This window comes from Cervus canadensis, chromosome X (assembly GCF_019320065.1).
Source record: "Cervus canadensis isolate Bull #8, Minnesota chromosome X, ASM1932006v1, whole genome shotgun sequence".
In the NCBI taxonomy this organism is placed as follows: domain Eukaryota; kingdom Metazoa; phylum Chordata; class Mammalia; order Artiodactyla; family Cervidae; genus Cervus; species Cervus canadensis.
The window spans coordinates 99,531,534-99,546,809 of NC_057419.1; the positions used below are offsets into that span (position 1 = coordinate 99,531,534).

At 37.4% G+C, this 15,276-nt stretch overlaps 1 protein-coding gene across 7 annotated transcripts in view; it reads right to left on the reverse strand.

Moving 5' to 3' along the window:
- Positions 1-8,863: 8,863 nt before the first annotated feature.
- The window catches only part of LOC122435824 (probable ATP-dependent RNA helicase DDX4), an 87,720-nt gene continuing 81,307 nt past the window's right edge, over positions 8,864-15,276 (reverse strand). For 4 of the 7 annotated variants that reach the window (XM_043459908.1, XM_043459905.1, XM_043459907.1 and 1 more), the window contains 4 exons: positions 13,082-13,181; positions 12,040-12,310; positions 10,694-10,804; positions 8,865-10,040 (listed from right to left, as the gene is read on the reverse strand). In XM_043459908.1, coding sequence (XP_043315843.1) covers positions 9,954-10,040; positions 10,694-10,804; positions 12,040-12,310; positions 13,082-13,181 — 569 coding nt within the window. In that variant the 3' untranslated portion in view covers positions 8,865-9,953. Of the gene's footprint in view, positions 10,041-10,693; positions 10,805-12,039; positions 12,311-13,081; positions 13,182-15,276 lie in introns of all 7 variants that reach the window. The other 3 variants (XM_043459903.1, XM_043459904.1, XM_043459906.1) reach the window with 2 other exon arrangements.

A 15,276-nucleotide genomic window follows, 5' to 3' on the forward strand; every position in this document is an offset into this window, starting at 1 on the left:
ACTCTTGATGTCCTCATGAAGCAGTAAGATAACACCCCATCCCTTGATTCCATCTCTTCTCCACCCCCTTGTATGACTCCCAGGTGTATTGTTGCCAAGACTGTGATTGGTAGACATGTAAACAGATGAAGAAACAATGAAATAAATGACCAACAGACACATGAAAAGGTGCTCGACATCACTAACCATCAGGTAAACATAAATTAAAACCATAGTAAATGGCTAAAATTTTAAAGCTGGCAATAACAAATAATGGTGAGGATGTGAAACAAATGGAACAATCTTCCTACAATGCTGGTAGCTATAATAATAATAATTCAACTACTTTGGAAAACTCTTTGGCTGTTACTAGGAAAGCTAAACACATACCTACCCTATGACCCAGCAATTTCACTCCTAGGTACACACCTGTGAGAACTGACAGCTGTGTTCACCAAAGACTTACAGAGTACGCTTAGGAGCTTTATTTACAATAGTAAAAAACGGGGAACAACTCAAATGCCCATCAACAAATTAGAAAAACAATTTATAGTATATTCATATGACAGAACACCACACAGTAAAAGAGAACTGATACACACAACATGGAGAAATCTCACCAATACTATGTTGAAAAAAACAACAAAAAAGAGAGTTGATGATCCATTTATATAGAGTTCAGGAACAAACATAATTTATGATTATAAAAATCAGAATAGTGGTTACCTCTGGGCAAAAGAGTTGAGTGCAAAGGGGCAAAAGGGTAATAGAAATGTTACCCATTTTGACTCATGCAATGGTTTTAAGTATATAGAAATAAAAATTTAAGCCATACACTAAGTGTTTGTGCCTTTTAAAATATGTAAATCATATTTCCAATAAAATGATTAAAAAGTTAACTTGCCCCAAAGCACACAAATACAAGATGTTGGGCTCAGGTTCAAACTTAGGTTAATCTTAGTCTTCTGACTTGAGTAGGGTTCACTTTTCCACCCAATCCATAGAGAAATGAGAAAACTCCAAGAAGACTGTTGTTACTTAGCTTAAATACATCAGTAGCATCACTATTGCTACATAATTTATCCATAGTATCTATATTATGATAAACTGTACTGATTTTTCAACAGTACGTGAAACTTGAAGTTCCAGATGTTCAAGCTGGATTTAGAAAAGGCAGAGGAACCAGAGATCAAATTGTCAACATCCATTGGATTATCAAAAAACCAAGAGAGTTTCAGAAAAACAACTACTTCTGCTTTATCGACTATGCCAAAGTCTTTGACTGTGTGTACCACAACAAACTGTGGAAAATTCTTAAAGAAATAGGAATACCAGACCACCTGACCTACCTCCTGAGAAATCTTTATGCAGGTCAGGAAGCAACATTTAGAACCAGACATGGAACAACAGACTGGTTCCAAATCGGGAAAGGAGTATGTCAAGGATGTCGTTTGTCACCCTGCTTATTTAACTTATATGCAGAGTACATCATGCGAAACGCTGGGCTGGATGAAGCACAAGGTGAAATCAAGACTGCCAGGAGAAATATCAATAACCTTAGATATGCAGATGACACCACACTTATGGCAGAAAGCGAAGACCTAAAGAACCTTTTCATGAAAGTGAAAGAGGAGAGTGGAAAAGTTGGCTTAAAACTCAACATTCAGAAAACTAAGATCATGGCATCTGGGCCCCATCCTTTCATGGCAAACAGATGGGGAAACAATGGAAACAGTGAGACTTCATTTTCTTGGGCTCCAAAATCACTGCAGATGGCAACTGCAGCCATGAAATTAAGACACTCGCTCCTTGGAAGAAAAGCTATAATCAACTTAGACAGCATATTAAAAAGCAGGCACGTTACTTTGCCAACAAAAGTCCACCTAGTCAAAGCTATGGTTTTTCCAGTAGTCATGTATGGATGTGAGAGTTGGGCCATAAAGAAAGCTGAGTGCCGAAGATGTGATGCTTTGGAACTGTAGTGTTGGAGAAGGCTCTTGAGAGTCTCTTGGACTGCAAGGAGATCAAACCAGTCAACCTTAAAGGAAATCAGTCCTGAATATTCACTGGAAGGACAGATGCTGAAGCTGAAACTCCAATACTTTGACCACCTGACTTGAAGAACTGACTCATTTGAAAAGACCCTGATGCCGGCAAAGATAGAAGGCAGGAGGAGAAGGGGATGGCAGAGGATGAGATGGCTGGATGAAATCACTGACTCAATGAACATGAGTTTGAGTAAGCTCTGGGAGGCAGTGATGGACATGGAAGCCTGGCATGCTGCAGTCCATGAGGTCACAAAGAGTCAGACACAACTGAGCAACTGAACTGAACTGATTTTGGCACCAAAACATTCTATAGTTCAAATGATGGTTTTAATTTGTGGCACTACAGCAATAACAATTCTGTCTATAGAACTGAAGTACATTATTGAAATCAAACTTTCCATCATCCCATATAACTGGTAACGGAGTAAGATAATCCACTTGAGGGACAAACATGGTAAGATAAAACTGTCAGAACCTGCCATTTAACTAGCACAAATACATTAGTTGATTAGCACCTGTAGATTATCATGAAAAATCTCAAGTGGTAGAACATCCTAAGACTGATGAAACAATTAATAGATGAAGATACAGTGAGATGATATATGACCAATTAACAAGTGTCACTCATATCCCTGTGATATTTGTAAGCAACTCAAACAATATAGTTACAAATGTGATCCCTACCTGTTTCTCAGGAAAGAACCTATTTATTGATCACTGATATATCAGCTAATTCAATACAGTATGTTCCCTAATACAAACCTTCAAATTGCTAACTTTGAAGGATGCAAACATGAATTCCATCAACATCAGGCATGAGTGAAACGGCAGCTTGCCCTCTGTTTCCTACTGCTGGCGATCCTTCAGGTCTATCATTTCCCATCTCCTTTCCCTCCTCCAGTCAGTAACTCTTCTTGCCTGTTCACTCGATGCCAGCTCCTGTATGCTATTTCTGTACTGTACTACTATACTCTTCAAGGTACTGTAAGACTAAAAGTGTTTTAATTTTTTTTAATGTATTGTTTTTGTGATAAGTATTATAAACCAATACAGTACAGCCCTGTGTAGCCGATTGTTCTGCTTGGGTACCCCGGCTAACTCTGTTGGATTTACAAGCAAACCAGAGTTATGAATGTGCTCCTGGAATAGAATTTCTTTGTATGTAGGGGATTTTTTGTATTAGAATAAAATGAACATTAAAATATAAGGGCACTAGCATACGTTTATGATACTCTGCATTCTTACACAGGGCTGCCTCTTTTAAAAGTATTTTATTGTAACTGCCTGCACTGACTGTGTAGCATCTTCACTGGATGCACACTGGATGAAGAAAACTCCAGTTGTTGTCTTTCTTTTATGTAAAAGCAGACTGAAGGATAAACCAGATCATTGATAGTGCTAGGTACCACGCAAGTCATCGAATAAGGCCAGTGTTAAGGCTACTCCAACTAGTTCTCTAATATGAAGCGTCATACCCACCTTGATATACAGGAGTGTCTCTTCCTATACATAAAAGTTTATGAGTATTTTAAACCGTTTTTGTACCTGTTGAGAATACATCCCTCACATGGTGAACCTCTGCCAAAACTAAGGAGAAAATCAGGTTAGATAGAGACAGCCAAGACTTTGGGACAGTAAATTCATATACACAGGAAATAAAAAATCAGGCTTTGTTCCTGAATGCTGAAAAAGAATTCTACAAAAACACGATTCCAAATCCAGAAAACACTGATAAAGGAAAAAAAAAAAAAAAAAAAAACCTTTTCCAAGGAATTCTTACATGCAAAATCCCCCACAGAGAAGTAGATTTCAATGCCCTACTATGATTTGGCAATCTCCTAAATTACAGCAAAACAATTAATGAAGCACTTAAAGGATTAACCTAAATTGCCAGACCCCAAACTCTAGGACAAATCATTTGCTCATTTCAATTTCAAGCATCCTTAGTGTTCCAGCACATTCACCTTATTGCCCCTCCCCCCAGTCCGCTCTCCTTACAAGAAATTCCTCAGGGAACCACCAACTGTCTCTAAAGCAGGACTCATTTAATCTTTGGTTCCTTGACCTTTTTGCTGTGTCTATGGATGGAATTACATAGGTAGATAAATCTAAGCACATGACTAGGCAGAACACAGATAAAATCTCTGAAAATTCAAGTAAAACTTGAGTCGAAAAACCAACGTGATCTAAAGTGATTAGGAGCCGCGATTCTAAAGGGAGAACCCCAAGAGTACAGCAGCGCCAGCCCACCACGCAGGCGTGCCCCACACTCACTTGGATGCAATCAGCACCAAGTTCTCAGCGGCAGGGACGCCCTCCTATCTGCTTATCCCTGTCCCTGGGATCCCAGGAAGCCAACCTCCGGCTCCGCGCCAGGGGGGAGTTTCCCGCCGCCCCCACGCCCTCAGTAGCTGTCATTCCCGGCAGCGGGCAGAGCAAAGCACTGCCCTGCTTCGGGAAAGGGCAGGACTGCCAGCTCAGAGCTGCCTCGGTGACCAAGCCGGCATGCAGGCAAAGCTGCTTCCCAGCGCCAGCTGCTTCAAAGTGACCACAGCCACACACAACTGTCTGATCGCTCACATCTGTCTGACCCCGAGGCTGAGCTCTCTGCTGGTCGGATAGTAAAAGAGCACTTTTCCTCACCACTAGCATCGTGGGACATAATACAGGTCCATTCTGGGCTTTTCCTAAGGAGGTACTAGGTTCCCGGTTCTGCGTGGACACTGGCAGGGAAATCTAAAGCCGACACTGAACGTTAAGTGCCAACTACAGCATCATGCACACTGGCGTGTGGCTGAAAATTTTAACATGGCCATTTTAAACATAGTTTAAAATCTATAATGAACACACAAAACAAAATGAAAAGCTCTCTTCTCCCCAGTTAGGGGACCAATAAAGAGATTACAGGAACAGCACAAAATGTAAAGCCAGGGGTGTAAAGGAGGTTAAAGTGTAAAGAAGGGGTGAACTTCTGTCCAATGCTGCTGCCCTATGTTATCAGTGCTGAAAACTTAAATCAGAAAACAATCACTACTCTACCCAAGACCCTAACGGACAGATGGGCTGGACGGGTCATGTACCCAGTATGAAATCAGGACCACTCTTCATCTTTCCTCTCTACTAACATCACCATTATTTCCAAACCTTCCTTTGTACAGCTGATGCCTGACATTCTACATTTTGAGCTTCTTTACTTTGGGCCAGAACCTTTGACTCTGCAGTTTTAAAATGCAAACAATTCAAGGGAAGAAAATCTAAGCTTTATTATTCACATCTTAACCTATGCCTTTTCAGGGGGCGCTAGTGGTTAACAATCCACCTCTCAATGCAGGAGACTGGAGAGACACAGATTCAATTCCAGTCGGGAAGATCCCCGGAGTAGGAAATGGCAACCGACTCCAGTACTCTTGCCCAGAAAATTACCTGGACAGAGGAGCCTGACAGGCTACACAGTCCATGGCAATGCAGAGAGTTGGACACTACTGACAAAAGTGACTAGGCACTCACTTGAGAAGAGGCCTCAATAAACAGATAGAGGAGGAGAGGTCACTAGACTCTAGCAGTTGGCAGGAAAGGCACAAAAACGAACAGATTACTGAATTTGCCTAAAGCCAGCATTCTATATACCATAACAACTTAAAGTTGATAAAGGCTAAAGATTTCTGATATCAAGCAGCAGGAAAACAAATACATAATGTTAAAAAAAAAGATTTCTCAGGTTAAATTCCAGGGATTAAACAAGCATCAGTGAAGTAGAAAATTCACTATTAAGCAACACTTGGAAAAACAAAAGAAAATAAGATAGCTATTGGAAATAAAATATAATTGCTAAAAAATGTATATAAAAAAGATTTAAAGATAGTATTCTACCAGAACATAAGCAAAAAGATGAAAAAACATGAAAGACAGAAGACTTAGAGATTAATTTTGTAGTTCTAGCATCTGATTGGAGAAGGCAATGGCAACCCACTCCAGTACTCTTGCCTGGAAAATCCCATGGACGGAGGAGCCTGGTAGGCTACAGTCCTTGGGGTCACGAAGAGTCTGACACGACTGAGCGACTTCACTTTCACTTTTCACTTTCATGCACTGGAGCGGGAAATGGCAACATGCTCCAGTATTCTTGCCTGGAGAATCCCAGGGACGGGAGCCTGGTGGGCTGCCGTCTGTGGGGTCGCACAGAGTCGGACATGACTGATGTGACTTAGCAGCAACGGCAGCAGCATCTGATTAATATCAACAGGAGTTCCATAAAGAACAAAGAAAATCTAGGAAAAATTATCAAAGAAATACAACACACTCCCAGAGTCAGAAAAGTATGATCTGCAAAGCACACCAAATACTCTAGAATTGAAAGGTCCACTCATTATAAAATTTAAGAACATTAACATCTTTGGGGATCTAGCTTCCAGACACTAATTCTGAGCACAGAAAATATTACGATGAAAAGCACGTATTTCTTCTCCCAAAAAGAGAAAGACAATGGAACTATAGGGTAAGCAAACTGCTCTAAGAGTTTATCCAAAATTAAAGCAAATTGGCCTGTGAAATATTTATAGTAATCATCCCTAGAAACACAGAGGTGACAAAATTGAATAAATAGTAAAGGAAAGATAATCAGACCATGTTAACTGGCCCATGCAGAGAACAAATTATATAATGTAAACCTTATTGATTTTCAGTTTTAGAACCAACTTGTAGATATAACAAGAGAGCTTTGTCACAGAATGCAGATGTTAACTTTGGAAATGTAAATGTATAGTTTACAGATGTTGCAGTGTAAAAACAGAAGTAGGGTGTCTTTATCATCTCACAAAGTATACTTCCAACTATATTAAAGTTATCACTTTTTTTCTTCTTTTCTCTTTTTATCTACTATAAGATGATGGATGCTAACTAATCTTATTGCAGTAATCATTTCACAATACAGTGTAAGCAAAACCATATGCTATATGCCCTCACTTACACAGTGGTATATATTAACTGCATCTCAATAAAATTGGAAAAAAGTTACCAAAGAAGGGACCATGAGGTGAGTGGTCTTTACCATGCACAGTCAGTAAACCGTGGGATATGGAATAGCAATTTAGAAAGGGAGAGGCAGCAGGATATTGCTCTGTTATAATCCTTCTACAGAATTTTATTTTCTAGTCATATGTGTATCTGTTACTTTGATATTTTTTAAAGAAATTTTTCAAATCTATACTCAGAAATAAGGAAAGTAAATGAACACTTGGACATTTACAGTTGGTTTGTTATGATGGTCGGATTATGTGTGACTTTCTCTTTACATTTGTTTCAGTAATGCTCTGATGGTAAATTTGATAAACCAAGCATGACTCAAAATAGTTTTAAGGCAATCAGGCTATGACCAAGAAGCTATTTGAGGAAATAAACAAAGAAATGACCTATAAATTCTCTTTGTAAACAAAACTGGAAGAGACAATTAAGACATACAGACAGAACAACTAACAGTGCAAACACTTTCATTTAGCCGTTCCCAGAAGTGAGATTCACAGTATTAAGTTAAATATATCCTGTTTACTTTTTCACTTGCAGGATCTTAGTTCCCCCAATCAGGGATCAAACCCAGGTCCTTGGCAGTGAAAGCACGGAATCCTAACCACTGGATTCCCAGGGAATTTCTGTCGCTTATTCTTTTTAACTAAACTTCTCATTTTGAGTTGTCTGTTCTTTGTGTATTTGTCTAACGGTATTCCTACAGACCCACATATATAAATAACTATACGCTGATAATCCACTATAGTCATAATGATATTTTTCCTTTTCTGTTTACCTTTTTTATATAATCAAGTAATATTGTTGTGATCAAATCTATTCCTTGTTTCCTTCATGATTTCTGTCCTGTGAGCTTAATGTCAACTCTCATTCCCAAGTCAAAGGTTTAATATTTAACTGTATTTTTTTGTAGTTGTAATTTTTACATGTCACACAGGGTTGATTTTTAATATGGCATGGGGGTAGGCATCTAGTTATCCCAGAAGAATCTGTTGAATGTTCCATTCCTCTTTTAAATTGCAATGCCTCCTTTACTAACCAAAATTCTTATAACCAGACATACATGTTCAGGAAATGCTGCTTTGGATATTTTAAGTGAATAATAACATACACTTGAAACAGATTATTTTTGTCCCCCTGTGTTTATGTCTCACTTGCTTTATGTTAATATTTTGGTTCATTTATTTAATGATTTAGTAAGAATTTCTTACAATCTAGACACAGTAAGTTTTTGTTTGCCCTTCTTCCGTCTTTTTAAAAATTATTACTCTTTATTTTAATTGGAGACTAATTACTTTACAACATTGTGGTGGTTTTTGCCATACATTCACATGAATCAGCCATGCATGTACCTGTGTCCCCCATCCTGACCCTCCCTCCCACCTCCCTCCCCATCCCATCCCTCAGGGTCATCCCAGTGCACCAGCCCTGAGCACCCTGTCTCATGCATCGAACCTGGACTGGCGATCTATTTCACATATGATAATATACACGTTTCAATGCTATTCTCTCAAATCATCCCACCCTTGCCTTCTCCCACAGAGTCCAAAAGTCTGTTCTTTACATCTGTGTCTCTTTTCCTGTCTCGCATATAGGGTCATCGTTACCATCTTTCTAAATTCCATATATATGCGTTAATATACTATATTGGTGTTTTTCTTTCTGGCTCACTTAACTCTGTAGAACAGGCTCCAGTTTCATCCACCTCATTAGAATTGATTCAAATGCATTCTTTTTAATAGCTGAGTAATATTCGATTGTGTATATGTACCACAGCTTTCTTATCCACTCGTCTGCCGATGGACATCTAGGTTGCTTCCATGTCCTGGCTATTGTAAACAGTGCTGCGATGAACATTGGGGTACACGTAGACACAGTAAATTTAAGATACGTAATGGGGGAAGTGAAAAAAAGTTTTCACCCTCAATATTAAAATATCAAAAAATTAATTATAGCAAGAGTGAACAACACTGTTTCTGTTGATATAGGTTGAGCTGAAAGAATGATTTTCATTACTGCATCTGTGTACTAATGTGTATTATACATATTCAATTTATATAAGACTTTTCACTTCATTGGCTTCACAAGACTCAAAATTTCAAAATACAAGAGTTGAGAACTATAATCTGTAACAAGAAAAATTAAAAGTGCTGTTGGAAAACTTAGGGGGGAAAGAGTTTCATCCTTTATTTTTTTTTCATTTCTTTTTATTAGTTGGAGGCTAATTACTTTACAATATTGTAGTGGTTTTTGTCATACATTGACATGGATCAGGGAGAAGGCGACGGTGGGAGGTTTCTAGAGAACAGCATCATCCTTTATTTTTAAGGAGAAGTCTGTATGTTATAAATACAAACAGTTGTATCATTGAGTACAGAGTTCACGTTGCAAACATTCAACCATGTTTATCACACATCTGATGATATAAAATCAAAATTGCTTTTAAAAGCTTGTCTTTCACTGTTTCTATCATGAAAATCATGTCATTACATTTCAGTGACACACTATTGTTTAAAGGCTCCTTTTAAGCAAAAACAGAACCCAATAATTTTTAACCAAAAGTGTATCCTATAATCCTGTTTGCTCTAGGATCAATAAACACTATACTAAGACATGGCATTTAGACATGAAGTATGTCTAAAACCCTTGAAGAATACAATAGAAATAGGCAAGGCATTTAGAATGTTTTAATCTTTCTGGTTAACACCATTTGTATTAGTAATTGCATCGTTGTAACTTTTAGCATTTCACATAACTAGTCAGTAAGGATTTTTTTTTAAGGGTGGGAGTACGAACAGAAGGATAGGAGATGCAAGGTTTCATACTTCTGTTTTAAAAAATCAAAAATCAAAACTACTTTCTTCTCTGCATCACAACTGTACCACAGACTTGCTGGTTATTTTCGTCTTAATCCCATGACTCATCATCTACTGGATTAGGAGCTTGTGATGAAGAAAACCCTGCTGTGTTCAAAGAGCTCCTGCGGAGGTAATTCTTAAAAAAGAAACAAACAAACATTTAATTTTATGTAGCATTAAAGTTACACTACCTAGACTGATAGCAAGGACTCAAGCTGTCTACCATTTCTTCCCCAAACAAAAAATTTCATTCTCACTGAATCCAATCTATTTGACAAAAGGTCCATATCAACCTAGGAAGTTTAAATTGCAGAGTATTTCAAGAAAAAAAATGTAAGCCAATAGTTTTGGCAAATGGAAAAACAAAGCTCTTCACTTTAATGAATAAGCATAAATACTTAATGACTAGTATGCCCATTGTTTCTGTATAAAAATTATGTTGCCTAGACTGACACAATAGAAAAGATATGTAACCACACTGCTATTATCTCATCTTACCTAATAATGTGGTCAGAATTCAAAAAATAAAGAATTACTACAAAAATCTCAGAAGATCCTAAATTAGAATTTAAAATGGGAAAGGAAAGTGTTTGAGCATAATTAAATTAAATTCCTCCCCTTTAAGACCAAAACTATATATGTACATAAAATTTTTAGAGAAACATTAATCTTCCAAGCTTGAAAATAATGGCTTAAGTTATTGTTATAGTTACTTCACAATATTAAGCGCAACATTTACAAAGAGTAAATAACAAAAAGCCAATTTCTAAATTTTCCCCCTCAACTAACCTTTCTGGTATCAACTGATGCAACCACATTTCCTCTTGTCCTACCACTGGAGCCAGGACCATATGTACTAAAGGCAATTTCTTCTAACCAAGCAGGAACATCCTGTTGAGCCTTAAAAAAAAAATTAACTTCATAAACAACATGCATAAAGTCTCAAAAGATTCACATGTTTACTTTTCCTTCAAAAAAGCAAGAGAGTTCTAGAAAAACATCTTCTTCTGCTTTATTGACTACACCAAAGCCTTTGACTGTGTGGATCACAACAAACTGTGGAAAATTCTGAAAGAGATGGGAATACCAGGCCACCTGACCTGCCTCCTGAGAAATCTGTATGCAGGTCAAGAAGCAACAGTTAGAACTGGACATGGAACAACAGACTGGTTCCAAATAGGAAAAGGAGTACGTCAAGGCTATATATCATCACCCTGCTTATTTAACTTATCTGCAGAGTACATCATGAGAAACACTGGGCTGGATGAAAAGATTGCCCAGACAAATATCAATAACCTCCGATATGCCGATGACACCACCCTTACAGCAGGAAGCAAAGAAGAAATAAAGAGCCTCTTGATGAAAGTCAAAGAGGAGAGTGAAATAGTTGGCTTAAACCTCAACATTCAGAAAACTAAGATCATGGCTTCCAGTCCCATCAATTCATGCCAAACAGATGGGGAAACAATGGAAACAGTGAGAGACTTTATTTTTGGGGGCTCCAAAATCACTGCAGATGGTGACTACAGCCATGGAATTAAAAGATGCTTGCTCCTTGGAAGAAAAGCTATGACCAACCTAGATAGCATATTAAAAAGCAGAGACATTACTTTGCCAACAAGGGTCTGTCTAGTCAAAGCTATGGTTTCTTCAGTAGTCATGTAAGGATATGAGCGTTGGACTTTAATGAAAACTGAGTGCCGAAGAATTGATGCTTTTGAACTGTGGTGCTGAAGAAGACTCTTGAGAGTCTCTTTGGACTGCAAGGAGATCAAACCAGTCAACCAGGAAATCAGTCCTGAATATTCATTGGAAGGACAGATGCTGAAGCTCCAATACTCTGGCCACCTGATGTGAAGAACTGACTCATTGGAAAAGACCCTGATCCTGGCAAAGATTGAAGGCAGGAGGAGAAGGGGACGACAGAGTTGGCATCACCAACTCAATGAACATGAGTCTGAGTAATCTCTGGGAGGTGGTGATAGACAGGGAAGCCTGGCATACTGCAGTCCATGGAGCCTCAAAGAGTCGGACATGACTGAGCAACTGAACTGAAAATCCATATATATAAAATGTCCGCTTTCAATGACAAGGCAAGAACACTATCCATTCAGTTTTAAAAATTAAAAACTTACATCTGATAGCACTTTCACTAGAGGCTGTGCTAAATGGCTATCTGATTCCAGATCAAAAAAGGAAATAGCTCTGCCAGTATTTCCACAACGACCAGTACGCCCAATTCGATAAACATATTCATCAATGGTAGAAGGAAGATCAAAATTAATAACATGCTGAACATTTTCAATATCCAGCCCTCGTGCAGCTACTGAAGTAGCAACAAGAACGGGGCACTTTCCACAGCGGAAATCTCCAAGAGCTTGCTCTCTTTCTCTCTGTTCACGATCACTTGAAAGAAAGCAAAGCATGTATTAGAACAGTCCTTAAGAAAATTATTAAAGAGAACCATTAAAGTTCAACGGATAGATTTTTTTAATAACAGTAAAAAAAAATAGCAACATTTAACATTAATGTCTACTTCTTACATACAAAGTATTATACTAATTTCTTTTAAGTCATCATTTAATTCTCACAATAACACTTTGAGGTTAGAACGATTAACCCCATTTGCAGATGAAGTAAGGTGACAGCTAATACCTACAGCCAAAATACAGACCCAAACATGACAAACATCAAATCTTACCCACTAATAAACTCTTTCTAGTTTTGACAAAAAATAAACAACTACCTGATCAAATGCTTTCTCAAAAATTACTGATTTTTTAAAAGTATAATCTCTGAATTCTACATATTCACTGATTAATATTTTAGATCTTCTAGTAAAGTGCCAATGAAATTGTGTTAATACGACATTTTTGAGGACTCCAATGAAAAAAAATCTCAAGCATGGAATAGATTTAGCTGAATAAACACCTAGATCTAAGGATCAGAGAGACTTTTAAGTGAGATCGATTGACAATCAGGATGAGAAACCTAAGATACTTCTAACTCACCCATCCCTGCCACTTGGTTCTTATAAAAACTTAAAAGATGAAGAATAATAGTTAGATCTTGAAATCCTAATTCCAGGATTTTCTACTAGTTAAACATACCAACATTTCTTAACAAATGACAAATGGAAGTTCCCTCCTTACTAGGAAATCATCATAACCTACTCACCCATGAATACTTGTTGTTGATATTTTTTCTTGACAAAGAAAAGTGGCAATAAAATCTGCTTTTTTCTTAGTTTCAACAAAGACCATGGTTCTTTCATCACCTACAAGACAATGAAACATTCAAATTACAAAATTAGGAAAAGAAAAAAATGCATAGGGTGAGTAGGAAACTGTCTTATCCACCACTATATTCCCAGCACCTAAACTCAGGCCTGATAGGTAGGAGCAATTCCAATATTTCCTGAGTGGATGAATGTCAGAGATCGAGAGACAAGGACTTTTTTCTACTTTATGACTATAGAAATAAAAAGAAAGAAAAACAGCTGCTTGCCCTTTGCCTTCATAGGCCAACCAATAAGTAGAGATTTAGGGAAAGATAAATGATATCTACCTGCCAACTCTTAGCAGTTCCAAATTTGGCTCAGGCCCTTCATTTCCCTCTCTATAAATAAACATCTTTGTTCGTCCCATGGTCATAGACTCTTTTATTCTACCTTGACTGCCAGAGGCATTCATAACAATTGCATTCAACCCAGGGCTGACAAACTCTACAATATTCTATGTTTCAACATTATCTCAATTCAAACCCCTTAATCCCCAATATGAGGCATCTTTGATTTCTTTCTCCAGAAACAAGAGGACTCTGCTAACAGATCAGATATGTACACTGGAGAAAGAAACCAAAGATGCCTCATATTTTTGTGTCTGAACAACTGGAGTGAGTCTTAGTCGCTCAGTCGTGTCCGATTGTTTCCTTGTGACCCCATGGACTATATATAGCCCACCAGGCTCTTCTGTCCTTGGAATTCTCCAGGCAAGATACTGAATGGAACTTCCTAAGTGACATAGTAGGATTGCAAGAAAGGAAGGTTTTAAAGGTGATATTTAATCTCAGATATCAGACAACCAGGTAGGAAATCAAGAGAATAACTGATACTCACAGTAATAAATGAGCTATATCCTTGAGACATAGTCATTTTATTAATGAGTCATCATTTTATGTTTTATCAAAAATTAATCTTTCAACAGTTTTGGAGATCATCCATCAAGATGCCCAATGCCACAACTGATTCATTTGATACAGTCAGGTACATAATACTACTATGCAGCTTAAAGCCCTGATCTCATCTTTTCCTGGTCCCCCAGTGTGAATCCCAAAATGGTAATAAAAATTTAACTCTGCTGACACTTTCTCTGTTTTTTCCTCTACTAAAAAGTTCGGATTTTTTTCTCGTTCAGGTAATAAGCTATATCCCTTCAGTGGCAGAGATAATGAAAATTTAGTTTTATGATCAGACCATTTTGTGATCTCTGTAGATGGATTAATGAATTACAACTACTTATTCTGTGAGGTGAAAAATAATACAGGATTCATTTTGCTGGTCCATTATGAACTAAAGTTAATTAAGAATCTAAAAAGAATACTAGCTCTGGTAGGCAAATTGCAATTTTTTGTATTTCTGTGTACATTCTTGACCTATGGCTTAAGCGACAGAACTGAAGCTATCAGCTCTTTATGTATCTATAATTCAGAAAGATTTTTATCTACCACTGTACATAATCTTTATGTTAATACTCTATGGACAAGTATTAACAAACATAAAGCCTCTTAAAGGAGCTCAATTCTGACTGGTTTACACAGATAAATTAGAGAATTTATAGAAATCCATAATTCTAAAAACTATGATTCTAAAAATTCCAGAAATCTAAAAGTCCCAGAAAATAGAGAAATTGACTCACAATACTCTAACTATTGGAGAAGGAAATGGCAACCCACTCCAGTATTCTTGCCTGAAGAATCCCATGGACAGAGGAGCCTGGCAGGCCATGGTTCATAGGGTCGCAGAGAGTGGGACACGACTGAAGCAACTAAGCACCCACTCTATATCAAATTAAAAACTCTTCCTATAGCAACTAAGCAGAAATATTTTAAGATTCCAAGTTCTCATAAATAAGTGAAACTTTTGATACACAAGACTAACTTAATAACTTTGGTTTTAAAAATATGCATGTCCTTGCTCCAATTTATCAGTGTTAAGTAGAAAACAAACATATCTTACTTTACTTGGGTTTTTCTAATGTATGAAGATTTGCCAATCAAATTAATATTCTACATAATGTTTAACTGTATGAAAATGTAAATCTGTGTTCAACTAAACTGACTATTCAACATTATCTACTGTTTTGCATACTGTC